The 25,787-nt window shown below is 40.0% G+C and overlaps 1 protein-coding gene across 1 annotated transcript; it reads right to left on the bottom strand.

Annotated features, from left to right (window-relative positions):
• Positions 1–2,758: 2,758 nt before the first annotated feature.
• On the bottom strand, positions 2,759–23,194 carry LOC121944128 (stereocilin). The gene is made up of 29 exons (XM_042487818.1): positions 22,873–23,194; positions 22,157–22,181; positions 21,468–22,044; positions 19,943–20,827; positions 19,784–19,846; positions 19,570–19,695; positions 18,304–18,470; positions 18,037–18,223; positions 16,636–16,751; positions 14,659–14,791; positions 14,276–14,458; positions 13,837–13,875; positions 13,579–13,755; positions 12,994–13,137; positions 11,757–11,815; positions 11,471–11,594; positions 11,254–11,336; positions 11,034–11,169; positions 10,360–10,562; positions 8,916–9,006; positions 8,654–8,825; positions 8,378–8,547; positions 7,891–8,046; positions 6,914–7,056; positions 6,350–6,498; positions 6,074–6,171; positions 4,644–4,791; positions 4,363–4,438; positions 2,759–2,900 (listed from the first exon to the last, which is right to left on the bottom strand). Exons 1-29 carry the CDS (start codon positions 23,192–23,194, stop codon positions 2,759–2,761), a joined length of 5,094 nt encoding a protein of 1,697 aa, XP_042343752.1.
• Positions 23,195–25,787: the final 2,593 nt, after the last annotated feature.

Genomic DNA, 25,787 nt, shown 5'->3' with positions numbered 1-25,787 from the left:
GTCCGTACAAGCCCCAGGAAATACGTCATGGCCGTGGACAAAGTAGAGACGTTGGAGCAACACCTACTCAGCGGCCAGCGGCGCTGCGACACCCCCACCTGCTGGTCAGCGGCGGAACAACACCCCCATCCTCACACTGAGATTGACTGCTGACAAATTGTTTTACTATTGTAAAAATTCAGGAAAATTCAGGAAAAAAATGTTTCTCATTCATTTTGAAATTGTTCTCATGCAGAGACATTTTGACCAGGCATTCTAATACATAAGTCATTGCCGATTTTTTTTTATATTTTAACCCTTTAAACCCCTCTTTTTTATGTGAGAAGTTTTCAGCTTTTTTACAATTTGCAAAGTATAGTTTTGCCATGGCAGCTACTTTGACTCAAAAAACAAAGCAGTGCTCATCAAATACTATAAATATCTTGTGACATGTAGTGCGAAAAAACTGAAGATGTTTTATCAATCGTCATAGTCCCTGCTGGACTTGAGATACTTCTTCTTCACACGTCAACATGTACGAATGACAATAAATGAACCTCGAACCTTTAATTGGCATGCATTTTATTTATTACTATTCATTTTACCCTTTTCATTTCTGTGGGTTTTTTTTGTGGTTTTATTGCTTTTATTCTTTCTGTTGTTGTTGTTTGTGGTCTATTTCTTTGTATTATTTTATATTGATATTTATATTGATTATGCGTCCTGCGTTGCATTTTGCTTTAATAGTCCTCTGGTTTTAATTTTATCCTAACTCTGCCAAGTTTCTTCTCACCTGGGGCTGTTTGGCTTTCTGTTGTTGTATTGCCACCTATGTATATAATTTCTGCTTTGCTTTGCTTGTCAAAGCACTTTGCAAACTCTGTTTTAAAGGTGCTATATAAACAAAGTTATTATTATTATAAAGTTGTTTATATTAGGGATACACGATAATATTGGCGTGTCATCTGTATTGGCAGATATCTGATTTAAAATGTAATATTGGAATTGGCTAATATGCTGATTTCTGCAGATATCACAGACCCCTACTTTTTTTAATTGACAAAGTCAAGAGGTACAAAACATCAACCCTAAGTTGATGTGTTTTTCTTATTTTGCAAAAAGATTGGTTATATCATACATAGACAAGCATTGTATTTCATGTCTCCATCTGCTGGTGGGTTGTCACGTTAAGAGTATGCATAATATGATGCTGATTCTACTACAGAAGACACTTGAGGATCACTAAAATTATGTGAGTATAAAAGTGGATTTATTGATATTGGTTACAGGCCAATGGGTTGTTTTTATATCAGCAAAAAATCCAATATTGTGCATCCCCGGCACATATGAATATCCGGGAATATTGGTTAATTGCCATTTGCTAATGTATCTAGGTTAAAATAACATAATTTCATGATTTTTTTTTTCAAAACATGACCTTTGCTTTCCCAGTTGAAAATCATTTCACCAGAGATACATTTCCTCATTTAGGGTATAGATTTAACATTTTCCCCTTAATTGAATAGTTAATGTGTCAACATTTTATAAACAATCAATTAGCTACTTTCTCTTTTTAGTAGTAGCGAAGTAGTGAAACTTGTAAAAAAAAAAAAATGCTGTAAAATTCCAAACATTTTAAGTCAACATATAAGACAATGGGGTAAATAAGTATCACCATGAAACTTCCTCATTTGATTACTGACAGTGAGACATTTTTTTTTAATATTGAGAGTTTTAAGAGATTTTATATTTAAATATGCAATTGATGCATTATCTAATTAAATAAGCTTTGTGTTTATTTGCATACATTTCCACAACAAACACTGGATAAAGCCAGCTTAAAAATTAACAAACCCCTCTATAAAAAACTTTAGAAAATTGAGAGAAATAAAACTGTAAAGTTTGGTGTATGAAAGTGTTACTCAAGTTGAGATTTTTGGCCCAGGGCATGAGAAAAAAACTTTTTTTTTTTGAGAAAACAGCCTTTAAAGATGTGTATTGTAAAATTCTATGTATTGCTTGAAGGCATAAGGTTAAAACAATATATCTATCTGCAAATTATGCATTACCTTAATGATTTTACAATTTTTGCATAATTTCCAGAACAGAAGTCTTTGGACTTTTTCTTCCCACTTGTCTGAAAGAAGATGTTTTATGTAAGAAAAATCGCACAAAATCTCAAAATTCACCTGTGTGTGAAGAAACTATGTTTTCACCTGCAGTGTCTCAGGACTTATCGTATGCCCATAATTCCAAGAATCACCATTTGCAGTGAGAACATTACTGTTGCTGGTACACACACAATAAATGATCTTTCTCAGGGTCAGTCTGTTTGAGGCCCCCCAGGCATAATTGGCTGCTAGGCACCTACTGACCTCCAGACATGCTGCCCGCTGTGCAGTTTGCACCCTGTCCTCTCCAAGACACCACGAAGACAATCCAGACGATATATTTCAACTGCATTATTTATTTTCTCAGAATCAGACAGTAGCCGACTCCTACGCTGGAATAAAACTTTTCGGTCCCATGTTGTCTGTATGTCATGAAGAGCTCAGAAAGTGAAAGAAGTAATATCTTTAAAAACGCACCATGTGAGCACAGTAACTGCTAAAATTACACAACTATTATTGAAACTACATTTTTACACAGGGCCCATGTACACAGGGTCACAAAATAAATTACATGCACATCTTCATGGATATTGTATTGTAGAAGGCCACATTCTTTAACAAATATGTAATTAATTAAATTACTAAAAGAGGAAACAATTAACAAGCGGTTAACCTTGGGGCTCTTGGGGCCTCTGGAGGTGTGATGCCCAGGCAGCTGCTTGCTTTATCTGGTCGATATTCTGGCCTCCTTCTTTTTCCACCCTCGCTGTGCTGATGTCGCCTGTAAGGCCCTGCATCCCATCTGAGAACCTTAAACCACAATATAATACAGACCAGGGGTGCCCACAAATTTTCCCTTGGGGGACCAAAACTAAAAACGTAATGGTGGGCCACAGTCCAAAAGCAAACACCAGTTGTACCATATTGTATTGCATTTTATTGTGTTAAGTTCCCGTAACTGAAATGCCTTTGCCCATGTGCCACTACTGTTTTTTTATTTACTTCAATCAAAGTGACTTCTTGTGAAGTTTCACAACAGGCTCAGATTATAGGAAAGAAGATACTAAATAGGGATCCTACATATTTAAAGAGCATTTTTACATCACGCAATCTAAAACAGCATAAACAGTGATATCTATCTATCTATCTATCTATCTATCTATCTATCTATCTATCACCAAATCAAACCTTTGGCTCACCAGCCCCACTTTGGGCAACCCCAAAAAGGGTTAAAGCATCTAATTAGGGGGCACATTCAAGTTCTATTTAATTCTTGTTGAGGCTTTTACATGTTTGTTTTTTTTTTTTTTGTAGTTTTAGAAACATTTAAAGGCATGTAAATGTCAGATCACAGATTTTTTGTTGTTTTGCTCTTTAAAGTCACAAATCCTGAGAGCTTAAAAGTTCCATTGCATTTAACTCTCATCTGTAATGCAGTGGCACACTCAAGAGATGAAAAATACCTGCATGCAGGAGTATTAGGGGGGATTAGTGAATCCTCTTACAGACTTACAGATACAGCAGGCTGGTCAATAACTAATTCTGATATTAAATCTTACTATTACATCTCTCATGCCAACAAATACAAAAACATTTGCTATCTCAGTATTATAACACAATACTGAAATAATACTAATATAACACACATATAATCTCTTATAGAAGTTTTAAGAGTTTATATTTAATAAAACATACAGGAAGTATAAAAGATGTTACAAGAGGATAAAAGTATTCATACATAAGGTCTGCATTTCTGTACTGAAATCAGCAAACTAGGTCCTTGTAGATGGAAATAGGTCCCCATGGGGGCCACAGGTCTCGATGGTAGGCAGGTTAGTGTGTCAACAGACTTTATAAATAAACGGGTAAAAGATTTCAAAGGTCTTTTATAGACACCACTCTCAGTAGTTAAGGTGACAGGATTTAAGATATTTCAGTGTTATTTAATTTATAAAATATTATTTCAAGTGTACATGCTTGATCACACATCCTGTGAAGTTTATAAAGCCATTCCCTCTGTCAGTTAAACATGAATCTTCATATTGTTTCCTTTGATTGTTTGAACAAAGTTATATTATACACATATCTACATATTGTCAGGCTGATAGCTCACATAAAAGTGAAACAGGAGCAGCAGAGCCCAAATAGATCGATGTAAATTCAAGTACCAATGCACAAAGGAAACATAACAGTTCAAAATATTTATTGGAAGTACAAATATGACGATACCAAGGGAGGTCAAGGGATAATTACATTCGTTCCAGCATGTTACATGAGTTGCCATAACAAGAGGCACAGAGCCAGTGAGCGTATGGTGAAGCTGTCTGCTGCTGGAGCCGAATTTCTCCCTGTGGGAGCACACAAACAGGGTATTTATCATCACCCTATAAACACAACATAAAAATCAAATTGGTTAGTGCAAACAAGTAATACCATAATAAAAGTGTATACGCTCACAAACTCGTCCTAGGAAAAATTGGCTCTAACTGCCTCATAATGAAGAAGGTTATTAAAAAGGACGTTTTATCACCATCATTGTTTTTCAAGACAAACCTCTTAACTCCAGCAGGACATCTCCTTCATATCGAGCAAGTCCGACAGCGTGCCGCTGCTCAGCATCCAGCTCTGCCCACTGCTTCTCAGTGACCGCCCACGCCTGCTCTGCGCTCAGCCACGACATCTGAACTGCACTGAACACCACCTGTCAGACACACAACCAACACAAATACTGATTGACTCCTACAGGACATTTTGTCATTTGAAAAGAGGCCCTTTGCATATATTTCGTTATACTTTTTGATATAAATTCTTTAGTTTTCTTATGATTGTTGAACAAATGTACTGTAAAATGTATTATACTGTAGATTATTTATGTATAGAAACATTAATGGTATTCTCCTCGGCAGGGCTATAATATTAGCTAGCTCAGTGATGCTAGGTGAGGTAGCAGAGGTAAAATATGTATTTTTTTTCAATTTGGAAGCAAACTCTCCCTTTAAGTATTCATCCATTTAAAGGAAGAGAAAATGTCATAGGGTAATAGTTTGATCCATTAAATTTTTATGACATATCATGACAAATACCTAATTTTCTAAAATAAAAAAACATTTTTTTAAACATTTTTTTCAAAAAAGTATTAAAAAATAAATAAATCTATGGCAATTATAGGTAAAATATATACATTTGGCTGCAACATCTTTAAATTCCAAGTTCACATAATTTTCAGAAATCCACAAAGTCGATAAAAGCAGCTAATTTTATCACAAAAAAAATCCCAAACATTTGTTCATAGTTGCCATATATTTTTGACAGCAAAGCTTTTTGAAGTTTTATGGAAGATAAAACGCAGGTGTCACTTATCACAGTAACAATGGCTCCATTCTGTTCAAGTGTCTCAGTAAGTCATGACAGTCTGACATTAAACATCATTTCTCAAAATCATACAATTCAGCCACATTTGCCATTGATGCTGCTTATAGACTGTTTCAAATTTTATAACATAAACACCGAAAAATGGGTCCCTTTATATTTCCTGTTGGAATATCTGTTAATGCAGTAGCTATGTTGGACCAAACAGGCTTGAGACAGAACTGTGATCTGTTTGGAGATCAATAACAAGGAAAATTAAAATGCATATTTAGATAAAAACATAAGTCAGCATCACGTAATCTATGGGGTTTTTTTTTGGTTTGTTTGTTGGAAGCGTTTTTCAGTCAAAAGTGAAACAGCAAAGATGTGATGGTTATAGTGTGGTCTATGGTCTTGCCATGTTTGCCCCATTAACTTCTATAGAAATGGCACCAAACTCTGGCACCACCATAGGAAAGAAACAGGGACCAAAGTTGTTGCCATAGCAACAGGACATGATTGAAACAGTCTGAACCCATGGAAACAGAGTGAAATTCTATTTCTTTGAATGAACTTTGATTCTGAAGGTAAACATTGTTCTGCAGGTTAGCTCTAAAGCCATAGGTGAAACTCACTGCCATCTTCTTAGGTGACATCAGTGCGATGGCTTCAGGGGTGATTCCCTCCACTTGTTCTTGTACCAGAGCTGACAGCACCATGTCCTCCAGGCCCACTGGACAGGGACACAAACACTTGTTATATAATTAAAATAAAAACAACAGAATGCATAAAAGTTCTCCTCAACTTTTCAACTTTTTAAGACCTGCCATTTCCTCCTCCCATCCTCCTCACTCTTTGAAAAAACAAAACAAAAAAGTTTACATCCCCAGGGATATTATGTTCTATTGTACCTGCCAATGTTCCAATTTCAGTGAAAACTTCTGGTCCCCAAGCACTGACCGGACCAAAGGCCTCAGGTCTGGACAAACGGCTTGTCAGTGCCTCCATCTGCTGCTCAGTGCATGGCAGGGACGTATCCCGCAGGAACAGGACAGCCATACTGCAGAGTGAGCAGAAAGATTTAGGACCTTATCCTCCTCTGGGGTATGCAGTATGTTTTACGAGAGTAGTGCTGCTAAGAAATGTGCACCAGCCTCCTGTTAATTAGCATCTGTTGGCAGGCCAATGTAGAATCGATTCATTGCTCTCTGAAACCTGAAGCAAGTCATTCTGTTATGGTATTAGAAGGATTCATCAAGATCATCACTGATGCTAAGAACTGCTGTGTCTGTGCATAATGCAATTATTAACTTGTATACAAATTAATAATGAATGTCAACCACTTTGCACTGCTCGCCTTTGTTTAGATGCCATTTTTTGTATTTTATATACAGTAGTATTTCACAATTATTTGATGACATATTGGTGAGTTGTTGCATTACAGAGGAAGTTTATGTTTTACGTGTTTGACTGACCTGAGGTTGTAGGGGCTCAGTCTTTTTATTTCTGAGGGATACAGACCGCACATCAGATGACCAAATGTTGCCAGATCAACAGCCGTCAACTGCTCCACTTTCAGTTTGCGTTTCCGCATTGTACCTAAAATCACTGCTCTCATCTGGGGAAAAAAACAACAAATCAAAATATTAAAGAAATATTTTCCGCACAGAACAATTATTTGTACATCAATTGCTCACCCTGTGTTGTGTTGAATTTGTGTTTCTCCCACGCCTCCACAGTAAATGAAGAGTCTGAAAACTGAAAAGACTCTTGATGAATTTAAGTAAAGGGGTCCGAGTTAAACAACAGCAAAACTCTGTAACAACATTCACACAGCTCATGCAGTATAATCCATGTCTCATTTATCCAGTCGTATGCTCAGTACTTCCCAAAAACATGCATTTTAGCCACAATACTACTACTATTCAAAAAACTCAGGTATACAAGGAACACTCCTGGGCAAGCGCGTGCGTTTTAGCACTGCTTGTGCATTCAACTGGGAGGAGTTCAAACACAGGAACACTACTCATCCGTGCATGAGACTGTATGCTGAAGTGTTTTAAAAACGTGTAGTAACATTTTAGCAAAAATGCATGTGTTTGGGAAGTACTGCGTATGCGACTGGATAAATGAGACTTGGATTATACTGCACAAGTTGTGTAAAAGTTTGAAAACAGATGTTTTGATAAATTGTTTTGTTATTAAACGGAGCCCCGTCACTTCAATTCATCAAGTGTTTCCTCCATTTTCAGATTCTTCGTTCAGGCTGCCAGCATGGGACAAATACACAGTTTTCCTCATGAATTCAAGGTAACATGGGGTGAGTGACTGATTTATAAATCATCCTTTTGTGGGTAAAGTGTTCCTTTAAACACACACTAATGGCTTGTTCTCCAGGAAGAGATTCTTTCATTTACTTTAAGTTTTACATCAAAATGAGAGATTAGAAAACCTTTTTAGGGCTCCAGTCTGTCAGTGTCCCCAGATGTGCCAAGACACCCAGATCAGTGAGATTGGCGTCGTGCAGCTCTTTTTCTCCCATTTCAGTCACCACCGGGCCCAGAGCCAGCATCTGATCTGCTCTCAGCTCTCTCACTGGACTGAAGGACTGGATTGAGTGAAAAGTTATGTAGATGTTACAACACTATACAATTTACTCAGCTGTCCTTCTCTTTCAGTGTTAGAGCCAGGGTGCAACTACCTGCTCTAAAAAAACCCAGAAATTCTCAGGCACCACAAATCAAAGTTTGTTGACTTTTTTTTTTTTAGGGATAATGCATTTTTACAAAGAATTCGGTTCTGATGTTAGGAAGCCTGATGGGAACATGATCTTATGTGGGAGGGGGACAGGACTGCTGAACCACAAGTCAGACTTAGAGTCAAATGGTAATCTGAGATTAAACTCTCAACTTCCCGTGCTTGTTCACAGTTTTACTGACCTGCCTTAGTTTTACCCACAGTGCTCGGCGCTGCTCTGAGCTCAATGAAGAGTCCTGAGCGAAAACTTCTACACACTGTTTCAGTTCCTCCAGTGACATTCGGCTGAGCTGAATGGAGGTCCAAGCTGAAGGAAATGTCCCTCTGATGTCTGCACAGCTTGGAACAGGCACTGCTCAGAGAGACACCAGTGACTTAAGCACACTGATATGAGTAAAAAACTGACACAAAGTGTTAGACGCAGTTTCAACAGATCTACAAGCAAGTATCTATTGAACCTTTTGCCCTCCTGCTCCGTGCTTTGACAATCCCTCGAATGAGACTTTGAGTCTGCTGTCTCTGCCGACGTCGGTCCATACACTGAGCGACACAGATTCCACCCACCACACTGTCCTCCCAGCGACTCTGACCCACCAGGACCTGCTCCACTGTGTCTTTATTCAACACCGTCTGCACAGGGTTAAACACATATTGTCAGGCTTGTCAGGAAAGTGCAGTGAAATCAAATATTTCCTTGGGTTGATGCTTTTGGGTGCTTACCAGTGGGATGGAGTTAATCTGCTTTGTTGAGAGAGAAAACACCAGCCTGCCCAAATGTTCCACATCTCCAACTTGCCATTTGGATGGCTCCCTGGCAAACAAACACAGATATCTTACCATCACTGCTGTTTTCTGTCTTGCAGCAAGCAGGTTTTCCTAGCAGGCATATTGTGTATTTCAGATTACAACCTATTCGACTCCTTTTATTCTGCAACACTACACTAACAGGAGAGGAAGGTGCCTTGTTTTAGCAACTTATTTGTAACTGACTTATATGGTAAATTTTTGGTATTGGTCTGTCCATCACTTTGGTCCAGACTAAAATATCTCAACTGTTGAGTGGGTGGTACAGACATTCATGTTCCCCTCAGGATGACCTGAAATAACTTTGGTAGAAGCTCAAGTCAATATTTGTCAACAGACATTAACCCATCAAAGATTGGCTGCTGATTAGACACAGGAAGAAGCATTTAAAGGTTCACTGTGTAGGATTTAGGGGGATGTTTTGGCAGAAATTGTATAATATAATAAGTATGTTTTTTAGTGTGTTATCACCTGAAAATAAGAATTGTGTTTTCAATATCTTAGAATGAGCTGATTGTATCTACATAGAGAGTGGGTCCTCGTCTTTAAAGATCGCCGTGTTGCACTGACATATTTCTACAGTAGACCAGAATGGTCAAAGACTGACTGATCCAACGATTTTTGTTTTTTGCGTTGGCAACTGAGGTTAATAGCCGCTTCCTGACAAGAAAGTGAGAAAAATACTGATTTTACAAAGTGAAACTGCTTTATTTAGTGCTTTTACTGATGTAAATCACTGGGTATATTTGGTTTTGGAGAGGAAGAGATCACTGTGGATAATTAATAATAATATATACAATAAAAACCTCCTGAATGACAATCATTGCAGGAATACTGCCCGAGATAAGTTTTAACTCATCTGTTATCCCAATCTCTACATGCCACCAAATCCCCCTAAATCTCACCCACTGGACCTTTAATTTTTTGATATTGAATCATTACTTTTGTCTTTAGTTGTTTTTTGTATGTATGTACATAGCATGTACATAGTAAAGAATATAATCACTGTCATCATTTAGAAATTAAGCATTTGACATATTTTTGTCATAACTGTGACGTGCAGATTCTTGTTTTGGCTTTATTGGGTTAAATTACTTGTCACAGTAATTTTTAAAGCTACAGGTCATATGGTTGGTATTAAAATGTCATATTTACTGTATTTCCCCTAAAAAAATCCAACTTTTGAAATACTTTTGTAAATTTTTAACTGTTTTTTTTGTTGCATGTGTGCAGCCAATACAATCTTTTTTAATATAAATTGCTGGAACAAATATTTAAATTTAGCTCTTGACATATTATCAGTTGTCATAGCTGGGACATATCATGTTTTCTCCAGCAGATGTGTTTTCTTCTTTTTTACCCGAGAAGATCTTTCTGAGTAAGCAGGGCACTGATATCTCTCAGAGCCTCATTAGGAAGGCAGAAACTTCTCATCTCCTCCAGCCGCAGAGCCAGAGCTCCTCTGTCCACCACAGCCAAACTGTCCCTGTCCAAGAAAGGCAGTAAAGGCCCCAGGATGTCCAGAGTGGTGCCATCAATCTCCCCCTCAGCCTGAGACAAGCCCTGCAGAGCACCACACACAGTCAGATGGCCTGGATTACAGGGATTTCACACTGATATGACTTCACTTGTGTGAAAAACTGTTGAGAGGATGAGGCAGGTTCTGAATCTCTTTCTCCATCTGTTTCTCTTGTGTGCTTTCCTGAGAAGACTAAACCAACAAATGGAGTTTGTTTTTCTTCTGCCCCATTAATACAAATCAAATACATGAGTCACCACCACTGATGCGAGCCCTGAATTAATTTAACCAGAAATATTGAGTTCCAGTTTGCTCTGATGCTCATGGTGTTTATCATCTTAATTACTCTGAGGTTAATTAGGATTTCTAACTTAAGATGTTTGTAAATTACAAGCAGCAACTTGTTTCTAGTCACACCTTTCTACCTAAAACATACAACAATTTGTCAGCTCATGTAAATCATGTAAAGATATGCAATAAACGCAGCATTTGAATAGTTGGTGTTGGTGTTTTACCAGCTCAGTTATGGCTTTCTCTGCTAAATTTGTCTGCTTATAATGTGGCAGTCTGAGGAAATCAGCAAAGTGTGCCTGAATGTGGTCCAGAATGGCTCTGAAGGAGGCGTTTGAGAGGTCCTCTATCATTGTCACACTGGAGAACAACAAAGCAGAGGTGTTAATGTAGTTGTCTTTGGTTAAACTGTAAAATAATTACGCTTGATAAAGGGGTACTTACGGTAAAGTTGCAGCAAACCCAGCGCTCAAAGCACTGAGGTCAAATTCAGGTTGTTTCCTCAGCTCGTCTACAATACATTTTCGCTGGTGACACAGCCAAAACACATCTGAACTTGTTAGAATTTGAGCATAATTTTAATATGTACAACAACAATAAACTAATGAATCATGACTGCATATCAGAAGGGTATCAGGAGGGTTGAGTATGTGTTCCTCACCAGAGCAGGTCTTACGCTTTCAGGCAGCTCACTAACAAATTGAAATAGATCTGCAAAATCTGTATCATTGCTCCAAAGCCTCAAAAAGTTGCAACTCATTCCACCGGCAATATGACCCAGATCCCTGCAAGCAAAAGAGAGGTCACTGTTTAAATTGTTTAATGAGTGAGTGTCACAGCCTTAAAAACAACTATAAGTTTTGAGTCATTGATTTAGTTTGCAGGTAAAATTACTTAACCATTGAAAACATTGATCTGAATGCTCTGGTGCAATAAATCCAACTTACCTCACCATCTTACTGGTAATGTTTTTAAATTTGTGGATCTTTGTGAATAAAAGTTGAGCCTGTCCAGACAAAAAGAAGCGTCAGACTCAGCATTTTTACCATTTACCTTCAAAAAAGTAATATTTAAATCAAAGGAGCAAAATTAATTTGTATTTACTATAAAAGATTAATGGCAGCATGATGTTTTTACATATGTAACTCCCTTTCAGATATGTGTGTTCACTCACAAGTCAGACCCATATTTTGACAAAAGTGAGAGTATTATAACATAGTGAACATACTAAGAAAAGCAAAAAGTTTGCTTATGCTGCATTATTGAAGTTTCAGAGGATGTTTTGATGGATCATTGCCTGTAAAAGGTGCTCATTGTTGGAATCTATTCATAATTGAAAAATTAAACTGCTGCTCTGTTTTGTGGAGGACAAAAATAACAACTTTTAAAAGCCAGCTTAAAATAGGTATGTTCCTTACTAACAAAATGTAATGTCACTAGCATAGCATGGTGCACATGCTAGCACTTGTCAATAACTTGATTGACATTTCGTTTCACATGGGACACAAACAGCAGGTTCACAGGTGAAAGTGTCGAGTCTGTTTGGCCCATTTACCTCACTTCGAACCTGCCCTATGTGGAATTTCTCACCCTTTGTACTATGGGTGTTGCCCAGAGCTTAAAAAAATGCTGCCGCCTGTTGCATCTTATTCTGCTGCTAACGAATGCCTCTGTGTATCAAAGTCTGACACCGATAGCCACTGACCAAGTGTTGGTATTTGACAAGTCGGGAGTGAGACCAGGTGAAATATAAATCACACAACTAACAAAGGGTATTGAAACAGCTTTGGGGTTATTGAAATATGATATTTTAGGTTTGATATTGAACTGAAAAGGGCCATCTTTGTTGATTTGACTCAGGTCTTGTTAGGCCGGGAGCAGGAGGTAAAATACACTTTTGGCTGTGACAAAATCCCTTTAAGGTAGCCATTATTAATTTATGCTACACTCCTCCACACCATTGTAGTACATCCAAACTAATTAGCTTGATGGCAGCTGATGCGTGTGGAGTATTAATATCCTGAAAGGCTCATCTGAAGCATATCCAATGAGTTGCAGATTAATGGGACCAAAGACCGAAGCTGGTAGCATTTTCTTCTTTAGTCAGAGAACTGCCAACCTATTGTTGTCATATTGATGCATTGCTAAACAGCACACAAAGGTAAATTAAGGTAAGATGTGCACCTGCTGTGGTGACCAGCGTATGTCTCTGTACAGGCTGAGATCTCTCAGGATTGTTTCTCCGTCTAAGGTTTCTGTGAGCTTCCTCAGAGGGCTGAATGGTAATAGACAGTTTACCTGCTGAGTGATGTTCTGTAAATGGAGAGCCTGCTGACACATCAACAAAAAAACACAGTGAATTTAAACCTAGATGCATTTAAAGGGAATTTTTTGCCAACTTTTATGTGGATGTCCAATCAGTGTTGATGGTAAATCAAGTCAATTGAAGCAATCAATTCCTCAGTGTATTCTGTATTGACTGAGAGAGCAGAGTTCGCAGTTGCTAAATGTGTACTTCTTTGTGCATTCAGCACCATCATGTAACATAACATTACATTAATGTAACTCTGGCCAGCTTTTCTGTTTTTACTTATTATGATATTTTCCAGGAAGTTTTACAAGTTAGAATAAAAATGGACGTATCCACCTCCACTGTGTCTATCTGCACATCACGTCATGACAATGTGAGCCACAGCTAATAATGGGGAGGGATGAAAAGGTGAGAGAAGTGATAAGTATTGTACTAAAGACAGATAATAGCTCCGTCACCTCCTGCACTGCATTGTATAGCACGGCTCTTTGGCTGGGCTTCAGCTCAGTTAGCAATATCCTCCAGCACTGGCAGTGGGCAGCTTCACTGATCTCAGGCCACAGGAGGTCTCTGAGCACAGCAGGGGAGAGACCAGGGAGTAACGGCTGCAGTCTGCACAGTTTTTCCATGGTGAGCTGGCAGTGAAGGAGAAATACATTGATGAAAGTGCAGTTGGCTGAAATTAAGCAAAAAATATTTTGAAAACATCTACTTACAGCAGTGTCCTTTGAAATCTTGGATAACATTTGAAAAGCCTGAGGAGAGTATTGACAAATTACAACAACAACAAAAAAAAGACGAGCGTTCTGAGTAAAGGTCACATATTTCATAAATGTTTATTCTCTTCTCTTACCTAGACCTGTGTAGCTAATTCATTAAATCCACAGATATAATAAAAATCTCTACACTCGTCAAGGTTAGCTTTTCATGTAAGTGAAAAGGGGTGATGCATCACAGTTTCATATGGCATCATAACATTTCTTTTAATTAAATGTAAAAACTTTCATGGATATGCAACTACTTTAAAAAAAATTTACCGTTACGCCTACTTATATTGAAAAATACAAAATCCTGTAGAACTTTCAGCAACTTTGCCCAAGATGACAACAACAACAACAAGTCATGTGTGGAAAAAACAACAAATTCCCCGCTGACCTGTGCAGGGGAACATCTGTGTAATCCTGGCTGTGAGAAGATTTCCAGGAGCTGTTGTGAGGAGAGCGACAGCAAGAAGGAAGCTCCTAGCTGAGGTAACAGACCTCTGAGGGCAGACATGTCTGTGGGAGTCATGCTGCTGACGTTCAGGCTTTCAACGGCTGGTATCAACCAAGAGGACAGCTGCCCATGAAAACGTTTAACAGAGTTAGTCAGGCACTGAGATTGTTAGTGGTTTAAAGCAGATTTTCTGTTGTGACTGCAAAAGGGAACACACGTAGGATGTTCATCTTCATCGGCCATGCAAACAGCAAGTAAAAAAGGCTAAAACCAGAATACGCTGAGCATGCAAACTAAGTCAGTGTCTTGCACGTGCTGCTTACCCTGCCACTGGCACTAATGAACCCCTTGGACATGCACTGAGCCAGCTGTTGCCAGAGAGCCGAGGACACAGCTGAGTCCTTCAGAAATGAACCCAGGTCCACTGGATCCAGGTAACATGCAAGGACTCCTAACCTGCAAAAGGACATTTGCAGCCACTCCTCTTTTTAAGATTTATTTGGGGAATCTTTGCCTTTAATATCCATACCTGGTGCAGCACAACACATCAATACCTAAACAACCTTTGACCAAACTAATCAATACTAATCAGTCATGATCTTGGATGCCAAGAAATAATTTCTGGGGTCATGTCAACAGTGACACAGGGACATATCAAGTATGTCAAATGCCAAAAACAATTTAAGTAATATGTTGTACCTGCTAATTTCTAAACCTAGGGTTGTCAAAAGCCTTTATATACGCAGCTCCATATAGGTGGAGTCTTCGGTAAAAAGAATTAAAGCTGCACTCATTGGTTCCTCTAGCGTGTTCAGAGCACTGTCGCAGGACTTTTGTAAGTCATCTTCTACATGCCAATGTCAGGGTGTATCTTAACTGATGTTTTATTTTTTCTTGTTGTTATGGTTCACGTGTAGGATATATTAACATACTTTTTAGTCCTTCCTTGTAGCAACTTAATTTTGTGTTATTTTTGTGTTTTACATTCTGATTTTGTATTCTTTGTTCTGCGTTGTCTGTCTGTACCTTATGTTGCTCCCAGTCTTGGCCAGGACATTCTAAAAAAAGATATTTTTAATACTATTTATTTACTTTTAATAGTTTTTTTTTCTGGTAAATAAAGGTTAAATAAATAAATAATTACACAAGTGGACAAAAATTACATGCAGAGTTCCCTTAGGCTCCATTCTGGGGCCTCTTGTGTTTAACATCTACATGTTTAGACGAGCTCAGATTATGGAAAACAACCAAATATGTTACCATAATTATGCAGACGGAACAGAAATTTACATTACCATATCACCAGGGGCCTATGGTCTAATACAAGCTCTGACAAATTTCTTCAATTAAACAAAAACAAAACTGATGCAATTATTTTGGGGGACCATGGAGGAAAGATTGAAATTCAGCTCTCAGCTTCAATTGGCAATGCTTAAAAACCACAGATCTTGGCGTAGTCATGAACTCAAACCTGAATTTCAACAGCCACTGCTGTAACCGAATCTTTACAAGTCTCCCTAAAAAAATAAAAATAAAATAAAAAATGATTAGCTGCAGCTGATTCAGAACACTGCTGTTCGAGTCCTCACCAAGACCAAAAAAGTGGATCACATCACTCCAGTTGAGGTCTTTAAAAAAAACATTTCAAAATACTATTGTTGGTTAATAAAGCACTGAATGGTCCAAAATACAAATATGACCCATCCAGACCTCAACGCTAATCTGAGACAGGTCTGCTTTCTGTCCCCACAGTCAAAACTAAACATGGAGAAGCACTTAGTTTTTATAAGCCACATATCTGAAACAAACTCCCAGAAAACTGCAGGTCCGCTGACACCCTGAGTTATTTTAAATCAGGGCTGAGGACTTATGTCTTTGCTGCTGCCTTTTATCAAATCAAATATTTATTCATTTCTTGCACTGCACTTTAACTTTTACTCTTGCTTTCTATCCCTGTCTTAGTATAATTTTACTTGTTTTTATTTTCTATTCTCAAGTTCTGACATTTTCATTTTTATTCAAATGTCCTTTTATAATGTGTTTCTTTAGCATTTCTTTAGTACTCTCAATGCCTTTGATGTTTTATGGAGATATCTTTGCATTGTCTTGTAATATGAATAAACATGTCTTGCCTTACCATGGCAAGACACAAAGCAACACCAACCAAAGGACTGAAGCTCTGAACATTAACCATCACCGTGGAAACACACTGGAGTACTGTTAAGTGGCATCTGACCTTTCAGTGGTTCAAAGTGATCGTAAAGATAGACAAACACACACTTTAAATATCTGGGTCCCACCTCAGTATGTTATCACTAGTCAGATTTTTCTTCTTGCTGATGAGCATCCGCAGCACATGGCGCCCCCTAACACCATCAAGACTGGTGTTGCCTAGCAACTCAACCAGAGGAGTAAGCTAAAGGAGACAACAGATAAAAAGTTAAAACAAGCTGAAAACAAAATTCAAAGTGGTGAGGTTATGGTTTGTGCGTGATGATGGTGGTTGAGAGCAACTTTCTCTAAAATCTCCCAAAAGGGTTTAACTGGGCTGAGACTAAGTGACTGTGAAGGCCGTTACGTATTATTTGTTTTTATTTAATACTCATAAAGTCATTTTGTGGTCCTCGTGGCTGTAATGAAGCATTTCTCATTTGTTTAGGTTTTCTCTTTATCTTCTCATCTCTACATACACTAAGTAAGAACCCCATTGAATGGCTTTGAGTCATTCTGTGTCTAATCTGATAGATGTTTGTGTTTACAATTTAAATTTTGTTCAAACTTTATGTATAAGATGTTATGTTAAGATAAGTTATGTAAAATATTTGAATTTTGAGAAATACATAGCTTTTTTTTTTTTACAGACAACATGCCCACACATAAACCCCTTTTCACACAAATTTATATGGTCCTAGGAATGAGTCCACATTGCTATTTTTGCATCTCAAAAAGTCAACCTTTGCTTGTTATGCTTAAAATAGATCACATTCTGTTTATGTCAGAGCCGCTGATTTAGTATAATATCAACCAAATGTTTTATTTTTAGCCACAAGTATGTAAATGTCTATATGTCTATACTTAAGGTGATTCAAAAGCAGAAAGGACAACAAGATTAAACAATAAAAAGATAGTCGATGATAAACAAAATATGTGAGTGAGCGTGTAAATTACAGAGACTAGTAAGAATAGTAAAAATGAGAGAACACATATTTAATAATAGTAATAAGAATTACATGAATTAAAAGCCAGACTAAATAAATAGGTTTCCAGCTTTTGTTTAAAAATGTTCACTGAGCCTGCATCTCTTAAAGCTTTTGTATAAGACAACTACTTGTTCCTTTATATCTTTTGGATCTGTTGCACAGTGTCTCTACGTAATTCCATGGCTTTACAAGTTATACATCTGAAATTTGAATCCTAAAAATGGCCTCCTGCCTAATCTGCTTATTTTTAACGGGTGAAAATGGTAACATTCCTAAGGGCAAAAAAAATAGTCAAAATACAGCGAAGATATTGAACAGAACTTCTTTTTTTGGTGTCCAATAGCATATGTATACGATTGGAACGAAATCTATCTGGTGTGACACAGAATGACCCCTTTACTAGTCACCTGATCATGTCTGAGATGACAAACATCTGTTAAAAACAGACAGCAGTTATGTAAAAAAATAAATAAATAAATAAATTCACAAACAGCCTCTAACCTGTTGTGATGTCAGCTGCTGAAAATGACTGACTGGGAGGTAAGGTAAAAGTGGGAAGATGGAACTGAGAAAGTACGGCGGCCACGTAGGGACATCGCCCACCACACTCGACTGCAGGAGTCTTTTAACAAAGGCCTTTTTCTGCAGCGACTTCATCCCTGAGCTGTGGTCACGAATGGCTGTCAACCTAAAGAGCAACACAGAGGCTGTTGGCATCAGGACACTAAGATGTATCAAACACAACTGTTTCTTGTGTCAGTGACTCACACACTGTCGTTGACTATCAGGGAGGCTGGGAAGCTCATGATGTCAGAGACAGACATGAAGGGAATGAACTGCGACAGGTCCACAAACAGTTCAGGGGTCACTCGGGGGAACTTATGGATGAAAGCAGCGGTCATTGTTTCCATGGCCTGCAACTCTTTTTGAGATGCCTGACAGGGAAAACAAAAGAGCAGGACAGAAACTGATGTGCATTCAGTAAGGCACTCTTTAACTATGCATGGGCTGTGCCCTGGATTCAAATAAAACAGATATAACACAAGAGGGTGCAATAAAAGTAGTCGTCAACAGATGGATGAGGGATTTCACTTGCACAGTTATCTTAAAGGGGATGTTAAGATTTTTTAATGTTGGGTTATATGGGGTACTGATGCATAGCCAGTATTATAAAAAGATGTAATTCGACACACCCCCAGTTTGGGGGATCAGGCTAGAGTTTGACATGCCAGCTAAGCAATCTACTGCTGTGGATGGGACAGCAACAAAATGTATTTCACCCACCAAAAGAAATCCCCACCTAATTAAAATCTATATCAATTTAAGTGTATGCTATACTTAAAGTATTCTCACTGCTTTATCTTACTGTCAGACTGTGATTTCCAACGTAAAATGAAATCATCATGCTCAATTCAAAGCCAGATCATTGAAAGAAAAATAGTGATAACATTGCCGAACACAGGAGCTGCTGATGTACCAGCTGCCTCAATCGGTTAGTTAGTTTGAGTTATTGTGTTACTTTGGTGTTAAAAGGGTAAATTAGGATTTACCAGAGTCCAACAATAACACATACTGAGTGACTGAAGCAGCAGTAGACCAGCAGCTCCAGTGTTCAGCAAGCTAAATGTATTGTTTTTCTAACTGGAGTGTGGTGACTCCGTCAAGAGCAAAGATGGGGAACTGAAGTTGTTAACAGCTTCCTCAAAACAGGCTGTCTGACAGAAAGGTAACGCGGTGAAAATACTCTCAGTATAGCATATACTTAAACTGAAAATGATTAATTTTGGGTGGAACTGTTCTTAAGTAGGTAAAACATGTTTTGTTGCTGACCCTGTTCACAGCAGCACATTACTAAGCTTCCATGTCGGCTTCTCCAAACTTGGGGCATTCTAACTCACATTTACAGTAGGTAATACACTGACTTTGAATAGGTACCTTAAACAACCCCACTTTAAAAAAAGTCAGAACAATCCCTTTAATAAAAGGTGTCAGTAATAGTACCCTGAGTGTTTTGTTGGGAGTTTGAGAACAAACCTGGCCGGTTTCAACTTGGAGCTGGTCCCAACTTTGATGCATGTGGGAGATAAATCTCTTGACAGCATCTTTTTCAGCAGACATCACTAGAGTGCGAATGCTGTCTCTGGGCATCTGGAGGTACTCCTGGTGAGATAAAGTGATCGACCTAAATATAAAGTTCAGTGATCTGTTGTGAAAGTCTAAATGTGAATGTAGCTGTACAGGCCTGTACCTGCAGGAGAAACCTCAGAGCAGATGAGTTGTCGTCCCGTTGAATGAGGTCCCACAAGACAGGCTGATGTAACAGCAAGAACAAGTAATTCACTCTCTGCTCAGTGTATGAGTCAGTGTGTTTGTGTGTGAGTCAGTGTGTTTGTGTGTGTCATCTTACACTGAAGCAGCTCAGAAGGTCCTCTTTGAGAGTGTTGTTCTGCTCTCTCCGGAGGAAGACTCCCACAGTATGAAGGACACTCATGGAGGCTTCTGGCTGCAGTTCGGCCCAAGAGGTGTTGTCAAGGAGACTGGAGAGGAGGATGGCCTGACCCAAACCTTGTCTCGCCTCTCTTTCTCCCTCGTCCAAACCCGAAGAGAGGCCTACCATGAAGTCCAGGACTCGCAACACGTATCCCAGTGCCACTAAAAAACCCTCACGCTCCCCTCCTTCAACCTCACATACACTCAGCTTGTGTATAGCTTCCATCAGCAGGGGAGCTGGGTCCACACACAGCTGTGATGTGTCAAACTCATATGGTGCCGGGAGCATATCAAAGAACCTCTGCAGTAGGCATTTCCTGCCGTCCATTTCTGCCTGCAGGTCAGCACAGACATCAGCAAACTGAGGCACTGACCTTACCAGCTGATTGTAGACAGTGGTGTTTAGACACATGTACTCTCTAAATCCATGTGTCTGCCCGCAGAGCTCCAGGAGAGTGGAGTTGGTGAAATGATGCACAGCCCACGCTCTATACTGACAAGTCTCCTCAACAGTTTCAACATGGGAGAAGTTGATTTTGGAGCAGTATGTCGCAGCCCAGCTGCCCTCTGGCAGGGAATGGTGTGAGTCAGGGGACTCTCTCCCACACAGAGCTGAGATCAGGACAGAGTTGTTGGGAAGGAAGCAGTGTCTGAAAGCCTGTGCACTGAGCAACCTGCTGCCCAACTGGGCCTGACAGTTCTCATCGAGTACTGGACTCTCTACTGTCTCACCTGTCAGCTGCACACACAGGTCATCTATACTCGTTAGATTAAAAAAATGGTCGTCCTTTGTCCCTGCAACCTGCAAATAGTTAAGACAAGAAGTTAAAATAAAGGGAATTTAAAGTAACAATCACAAATATTTATGCACTGCAGGTCCTTCCCATGCCACAGATAATAACCCCTTGAAACCTGGAGAGACATCACTTTTCTTGTGCTGCTTTCAGATGCCTTTCAAAAGTATTTAATCTTTTTAAACCCTAAGCGGTGACATTTCTTTCTAAAACATTGGAAAATAGGCACTGAGCAAGTTGGTAAGAAATGTTGCACAAATTGCAAGAAATTCGTAGCTAACCAAAATTATTTTTAAAACAGCTAGGGGAAATTGTCGAGGGAAAAAATGAAAAAGCTAGGGAAAACGATATTGATAATGATCACAATTGCATATTTTAATTATGTTATAAAACTATAATAATTTATTAGGCATTTTTTCAAGGTCATGTCCTTGTTTTGTTTTGTTTTATTTATTTTTTTACTTTTTTTTTTACTTCTTTTTTGTCCAAATATGAGGTAATTTTCTTGTACTCTTCACAAATTTTTGCTAATTCTTAGGTCATTGCTTCCTCCCATGTTTTTGAAAGAAATCAACCAATTTGCTGAGGTTTCAACGGGGTTGGGCAGAAAAAAATCCCAAAACACTTGACAAAAAAGTGACCTGTTACCTGATGTGCTCTCTGCAGCCAGAAAGAGGAGTTGGCACACACAGTGTTGTTGAATTCATGGGCGAAGTACTCGCTGCAGACATGAACCCAGAGGAAGTCCTCCTCCGCAGCAGACAGGTACCATGCTGCATCAGAGCACGTGGCATGCAGGTCAAGCCCCATCTGGGCCTCTGCAGAATTAACTGACCCGTTCTCCCCTTCAAACAGTTTACAGTAGAGGAACACTGTGAAGTTGGAGACGCCTGTCAAGCCTGGGATTGTTTCATTACAAACAGCCTCCAGGATTTCTATAGAAGTGGAAAAGTCCATCTCTCTCTGCTGGTTGTCGATCTCGCTTGATCTCCCTGTTTGCGGCTGGTTGAGCTGGGTGTGATGAGAGGCAGTAGAGAGGTCATGAGGCCGTTTTTGTTTGGAGATTGTTCGTGAAAAAGGGCCTGTTTTTGGAGATGAGTCGCTCGGTGGTAGCTGTTCATCTGCTTCAGTGGAGGGGCAGGACAGGAAGGGGAGTGAGCTTGGGAGACCCTGGGAGCTAACACCCAAAGCCTGAGTGTTCCACGTCACATTATGTTTTATCCCCCTACATATGCATGGACAGAGCAATGGTAAAAATGTGAATCTGTTTTTGCTGGCTTTTTACAGTCAAATATATTGACTGCAATGACATATTGAGCTATCCTAAAACACCTTACCATAAAATCAGTTGTCTCAGGTCACCTTCAAAGAGACAAACAAAAAGCAAATATGAACATAAAATCAAAGTGAATGAGTGGTGGAAAAAGCACCTGGGAGCTCCTGCAGTACACAACCATGCCTGATGTAACGGTGCAGCTCAGCTAACAATGCCCAAGATATAATGTTACTGGCATCAATGAGAGGATAAAGAGATTAGCTGGGCTAACAAGAGATGCTTTCATCAGCCAGGATGATTATAAAGATTTTAAAGCAGTGTCAGTCACTGTCACTGTCTCTCCTGTTTCTTTCAGGTGAAACCAGGGCCAAATGGATGTCAGGCTCTTAACAAGGGCTTTTCCTCTGCGAATATCACTAAATACAAGCTGGACAATACACAATTTAGTTCTTAACTAGAATACATTCAAATTGAAATGTTACTTAGTGAAAAACACACTTGTATCATTGTGTTTCTCAAAACTATCATCTGATGGAAACCACCAAAATGCAAGAGTATATCTACACACAGTGCCATCTGACATGAACTGAAGCTGGACGAGATGCTCTTTCTGAGTAATCTAATGATTGTATAATCAGATTATGTGTATGACTGCATGGTGCTGTTTCTCTGTGGGATGAGCCAAGTTTTACCTCATTTTTTTGTCTAATGTTAATTAGTTATCATCTCTTATGATTGTGCAAACAGCCTCTGAATTCAGCTGCTCCACTTACTCACCAATAGAGCACCGGCCCCGAGTGTTGGGCTGTGGCACATCCACCAGGCTGCTGACATCATCAAGCAGTGCCATGGTAACTTGTGACACTTTCCGCCTCAGGTTACCGTAGACAGAACTGCCCACCCTGTGCAGAAGGCCCCTCCTCAGCCCGTCCAAACTCTGCACTAGAGCTAAGTTTTTCTGTGCCAGGTGACCTCCTCGTTCTCCTCCACCTGAGCGTGATAACGCCTGCAGCAGGAAACTTTGCATGGAGTCTGGGTCGTCCTCTTCGGCCATCACATCTTCCAGAGACGCATTTCTAGACAAGCCATCTTGCCTCATGGCCTCAGGAGGCAAGCTGAAGGGCTTTAAACGTCCAAATGCACTTGAGCTTCTGCTGTGGTCAGCACCTTCCCCTGCTGGGTGTAAACTGACCACAGGCTTCCAGTTGCGTGTTTCTAGGAAGCGCAGCAGCTGCTGAAGCCAACTCACGCTGAAAGCACAGTCACTACGACCCTTCAGAGCACAGATGAAGCCCTGCAGGCCTGCACTGGCCTGACCATAAGTCCCACTGAGCAGAGCCTGGAGCGCAGCCTCAAACACAGCGCTCACTGTCCTCCAGTTCTGAGATAAGAAAGTCATGAGAGGCCTGTGGGGCTGACGCTCCGATAGAGTGATCAAACTCTGCAGCAGCCCCAACAGCCAGTCCCAGTGAGGGCTGCCCCTCAGGGACAAAAACCAGTCCTGCACTCTGACGCTGGGTCGAGGTGGCACCCGGCCGTTCCACTGGTTCACTGCAGCACTCCCTTCAGACTGGAGAAAGTAATGCAGCACCTTCTCCCAGAGCTGCTCCTCATCTGGCTCTGCCGGTGCCTCCTCCAGCTCAGCACCCATCTCTTGGAGGTACAGAGAGATGTTGTAGAGGAAGCCAGAGAGACGGTGCCTGTCAATTGGCTTGTTTAATGACGGCAGGTTCTTGCCGGGAAGTAGGCCGAGTGTCTTCAGGCTCCCCATGATGTTCCTCACCCAAGGGTGCACAGACTGGTCCTTGTTCGTGTCAGTGGGAGCGTGCTGAGGATTCCAACCACTTCCTGTACTCCACTTTGAAATGATCTCCTTAAGAATGGCATCTCTCTGGTCCTCTTTACCACTCCCTGGAAGAGTGCCATTAGAGACAGATTAATTTACGGTCGTGTTAAAAACACATGCAGTAATAGACACACAGATATTTACTGCAGCCTCATGTTCTGGTGATGCACTCACCTGTTTTCTCAGGGGATCCTTGTGCCAGTAAAACAGCACAAACTATGATGCTTGTGAATGTTAGCATGGCCATCCCTGGCCCTTTCTCCGCCATCTTCATCTCATGGCAGCATGCACAGTGACACAGTGGTGTCACATCTTTCTCTTCAGGCTGTTTTTCCTATTGATTCCACAAATCCTGTGGTTGATTGAATGCTGTTTTTCTTTTTTTTTCTCAGTGATGGAGTGGACTCAAGGAGTAAAGTATCTTAACGGAGAGGGGACATTAAACCTTAATGACTGGCCACCACATCACCTTACCACTCTCACTGCACAGTTACTAAAACATGTATCAGTAATGTACTTAACATATAAAAACTATAAGACAATGGCATATTAAAGGTAGGCCCATAAGTGAAACTAAAGAGTGACTAAAAAATAGTTATGCACATGAGGTCAGACAGTTAAACACACAGTTCTTTAAGAGATCACAATCTGACAACTATAGCAATGTATACATCTGCATTTTAATTATCAGTGGCCACTCACAATAATGAAACATTTGAGAAAAAGAAATTCAGGACTCACCAGCAGATATAGTCCATTAACTTCCTTCAGTATCCTTTTCAAGCTTTCACTAGCATCTCTTACACAGCGGTATCAGCACACTCAGAGCTGACCTGTCTAAGTGGCACTCTCTGTTTCACCATCACTCTGCCTTTCTCTACGTTTCACTCTCTCCTCCTGTGCCCCTCCCACCTGTGTCCTCTATCTCTCTCTGTGCCTCTAGCTGTTTGGGGCACTTGCTTCTCTGTCTCTGGGGTTTAGGTTTGACGCTTTGCTTCATATTTCATGAGTTATCTTGCCATGCTTCAGTATGTTGGTCAGCTGTTTTCTAAACCAATGTGCAACAGAAAGGGAGAGAGCAATTTGGTTAGGTGTACATTATCCCTCGAAACAAGTCTTGTCTCTCAATCTATAAGGTCACAGCTTGTATTTGTATGTACAATATTTTACGTGTTGCCAGTCTAGTATTTTGGGCCATCAAACACAGGAAGGTCATAACATTCAGCAGGTGCTCAAGCAAGGTGAAAATCTGGATCATGTTAATCACACCCAGGATATCTATCCCATTCTCTCTAACTGTCTGATGTCTCCCACTGACTGATTCCCTATTGAGCCGTCTCTCAGCTGGGACTCATCTTGTGACTCCGGGTTTGTTGGGGGTGTAGTCTTTCCAATGGGGCCAGCCCAGCAGAGGCTGTGCAGGCTGTCACTGTTTAGACACATTTATCCCTCGACCAGGCAGACTTACAATTGAGCCCTGTGCAAGGGCACAGCAGCCGGCTCTCCAGAGTCAGACCACTGTCTGCAGGCCCTGAAACCCAAGAGGGCTGAGTGAAAGGACCACCGCCTCCCTCCACTTGCTTGAGCTGTATGATACTGTGGCCTGCACAGGGACAATAACTTCCTCCTGTATTATTGATACTGCAGGGAACAGCGATCACTCAGTGCAGCAGGGCTCGATTCACCACAGGAATATTCAATGAGAAACTGGATCCACCCCATACGTTCCTCGTCTCTCTGTTGGAAACTCAGGTATGGCAGAAATCAGCTGGCGAAACTAGCTGTTGAGATTGTAATAGTTGGTTTGAGTCCAACTTTAAGCCCCCCATACTCAAATGGAAATATA

This window comes from Plectropomus leopardus, chromosome 1, assembly GCF_008729295.1.
Source record: "Plectropomus leopardus isolate mb chromosome 1, YSFRI_Pleo_2.0, whole genome shotgun sequence".
Taxonomy (NCBI): Eukaryota; Metazoa; Chordata; class Actinopteri; order Perciformes; family Serranidae; genus Plectropomus; species Plectropomus leopardus.
This window is presented reverse-complemented; position numbering and strand designations above follow the sequence as displayed.

Bases quoted from the DNA above. Each gene is read 5' to 3' on its own strand.
- LOC121944128 (XM_042487818.1), bottom strand. From the start codon at position 23,194: ATGAGGCAAGATGGCTTGTCTAGAAATGCGTCTCTGGAAGATGTGATG. The intron at 11,816-12,993 runs GTGCACATCTTA...TTGTCTGGACAG, and splicing joins TACGCTGGTCACCACAGCAG to GCTCAACTTTTATTCACAAA. The intron at 4,792-6,073 runs GTGAGTTTCACC...TGTGTCTGACAG, and splicing joins TGTCACCTAAGAAGATGGCA to GTGGTGTTCAGTGCAGTTCA.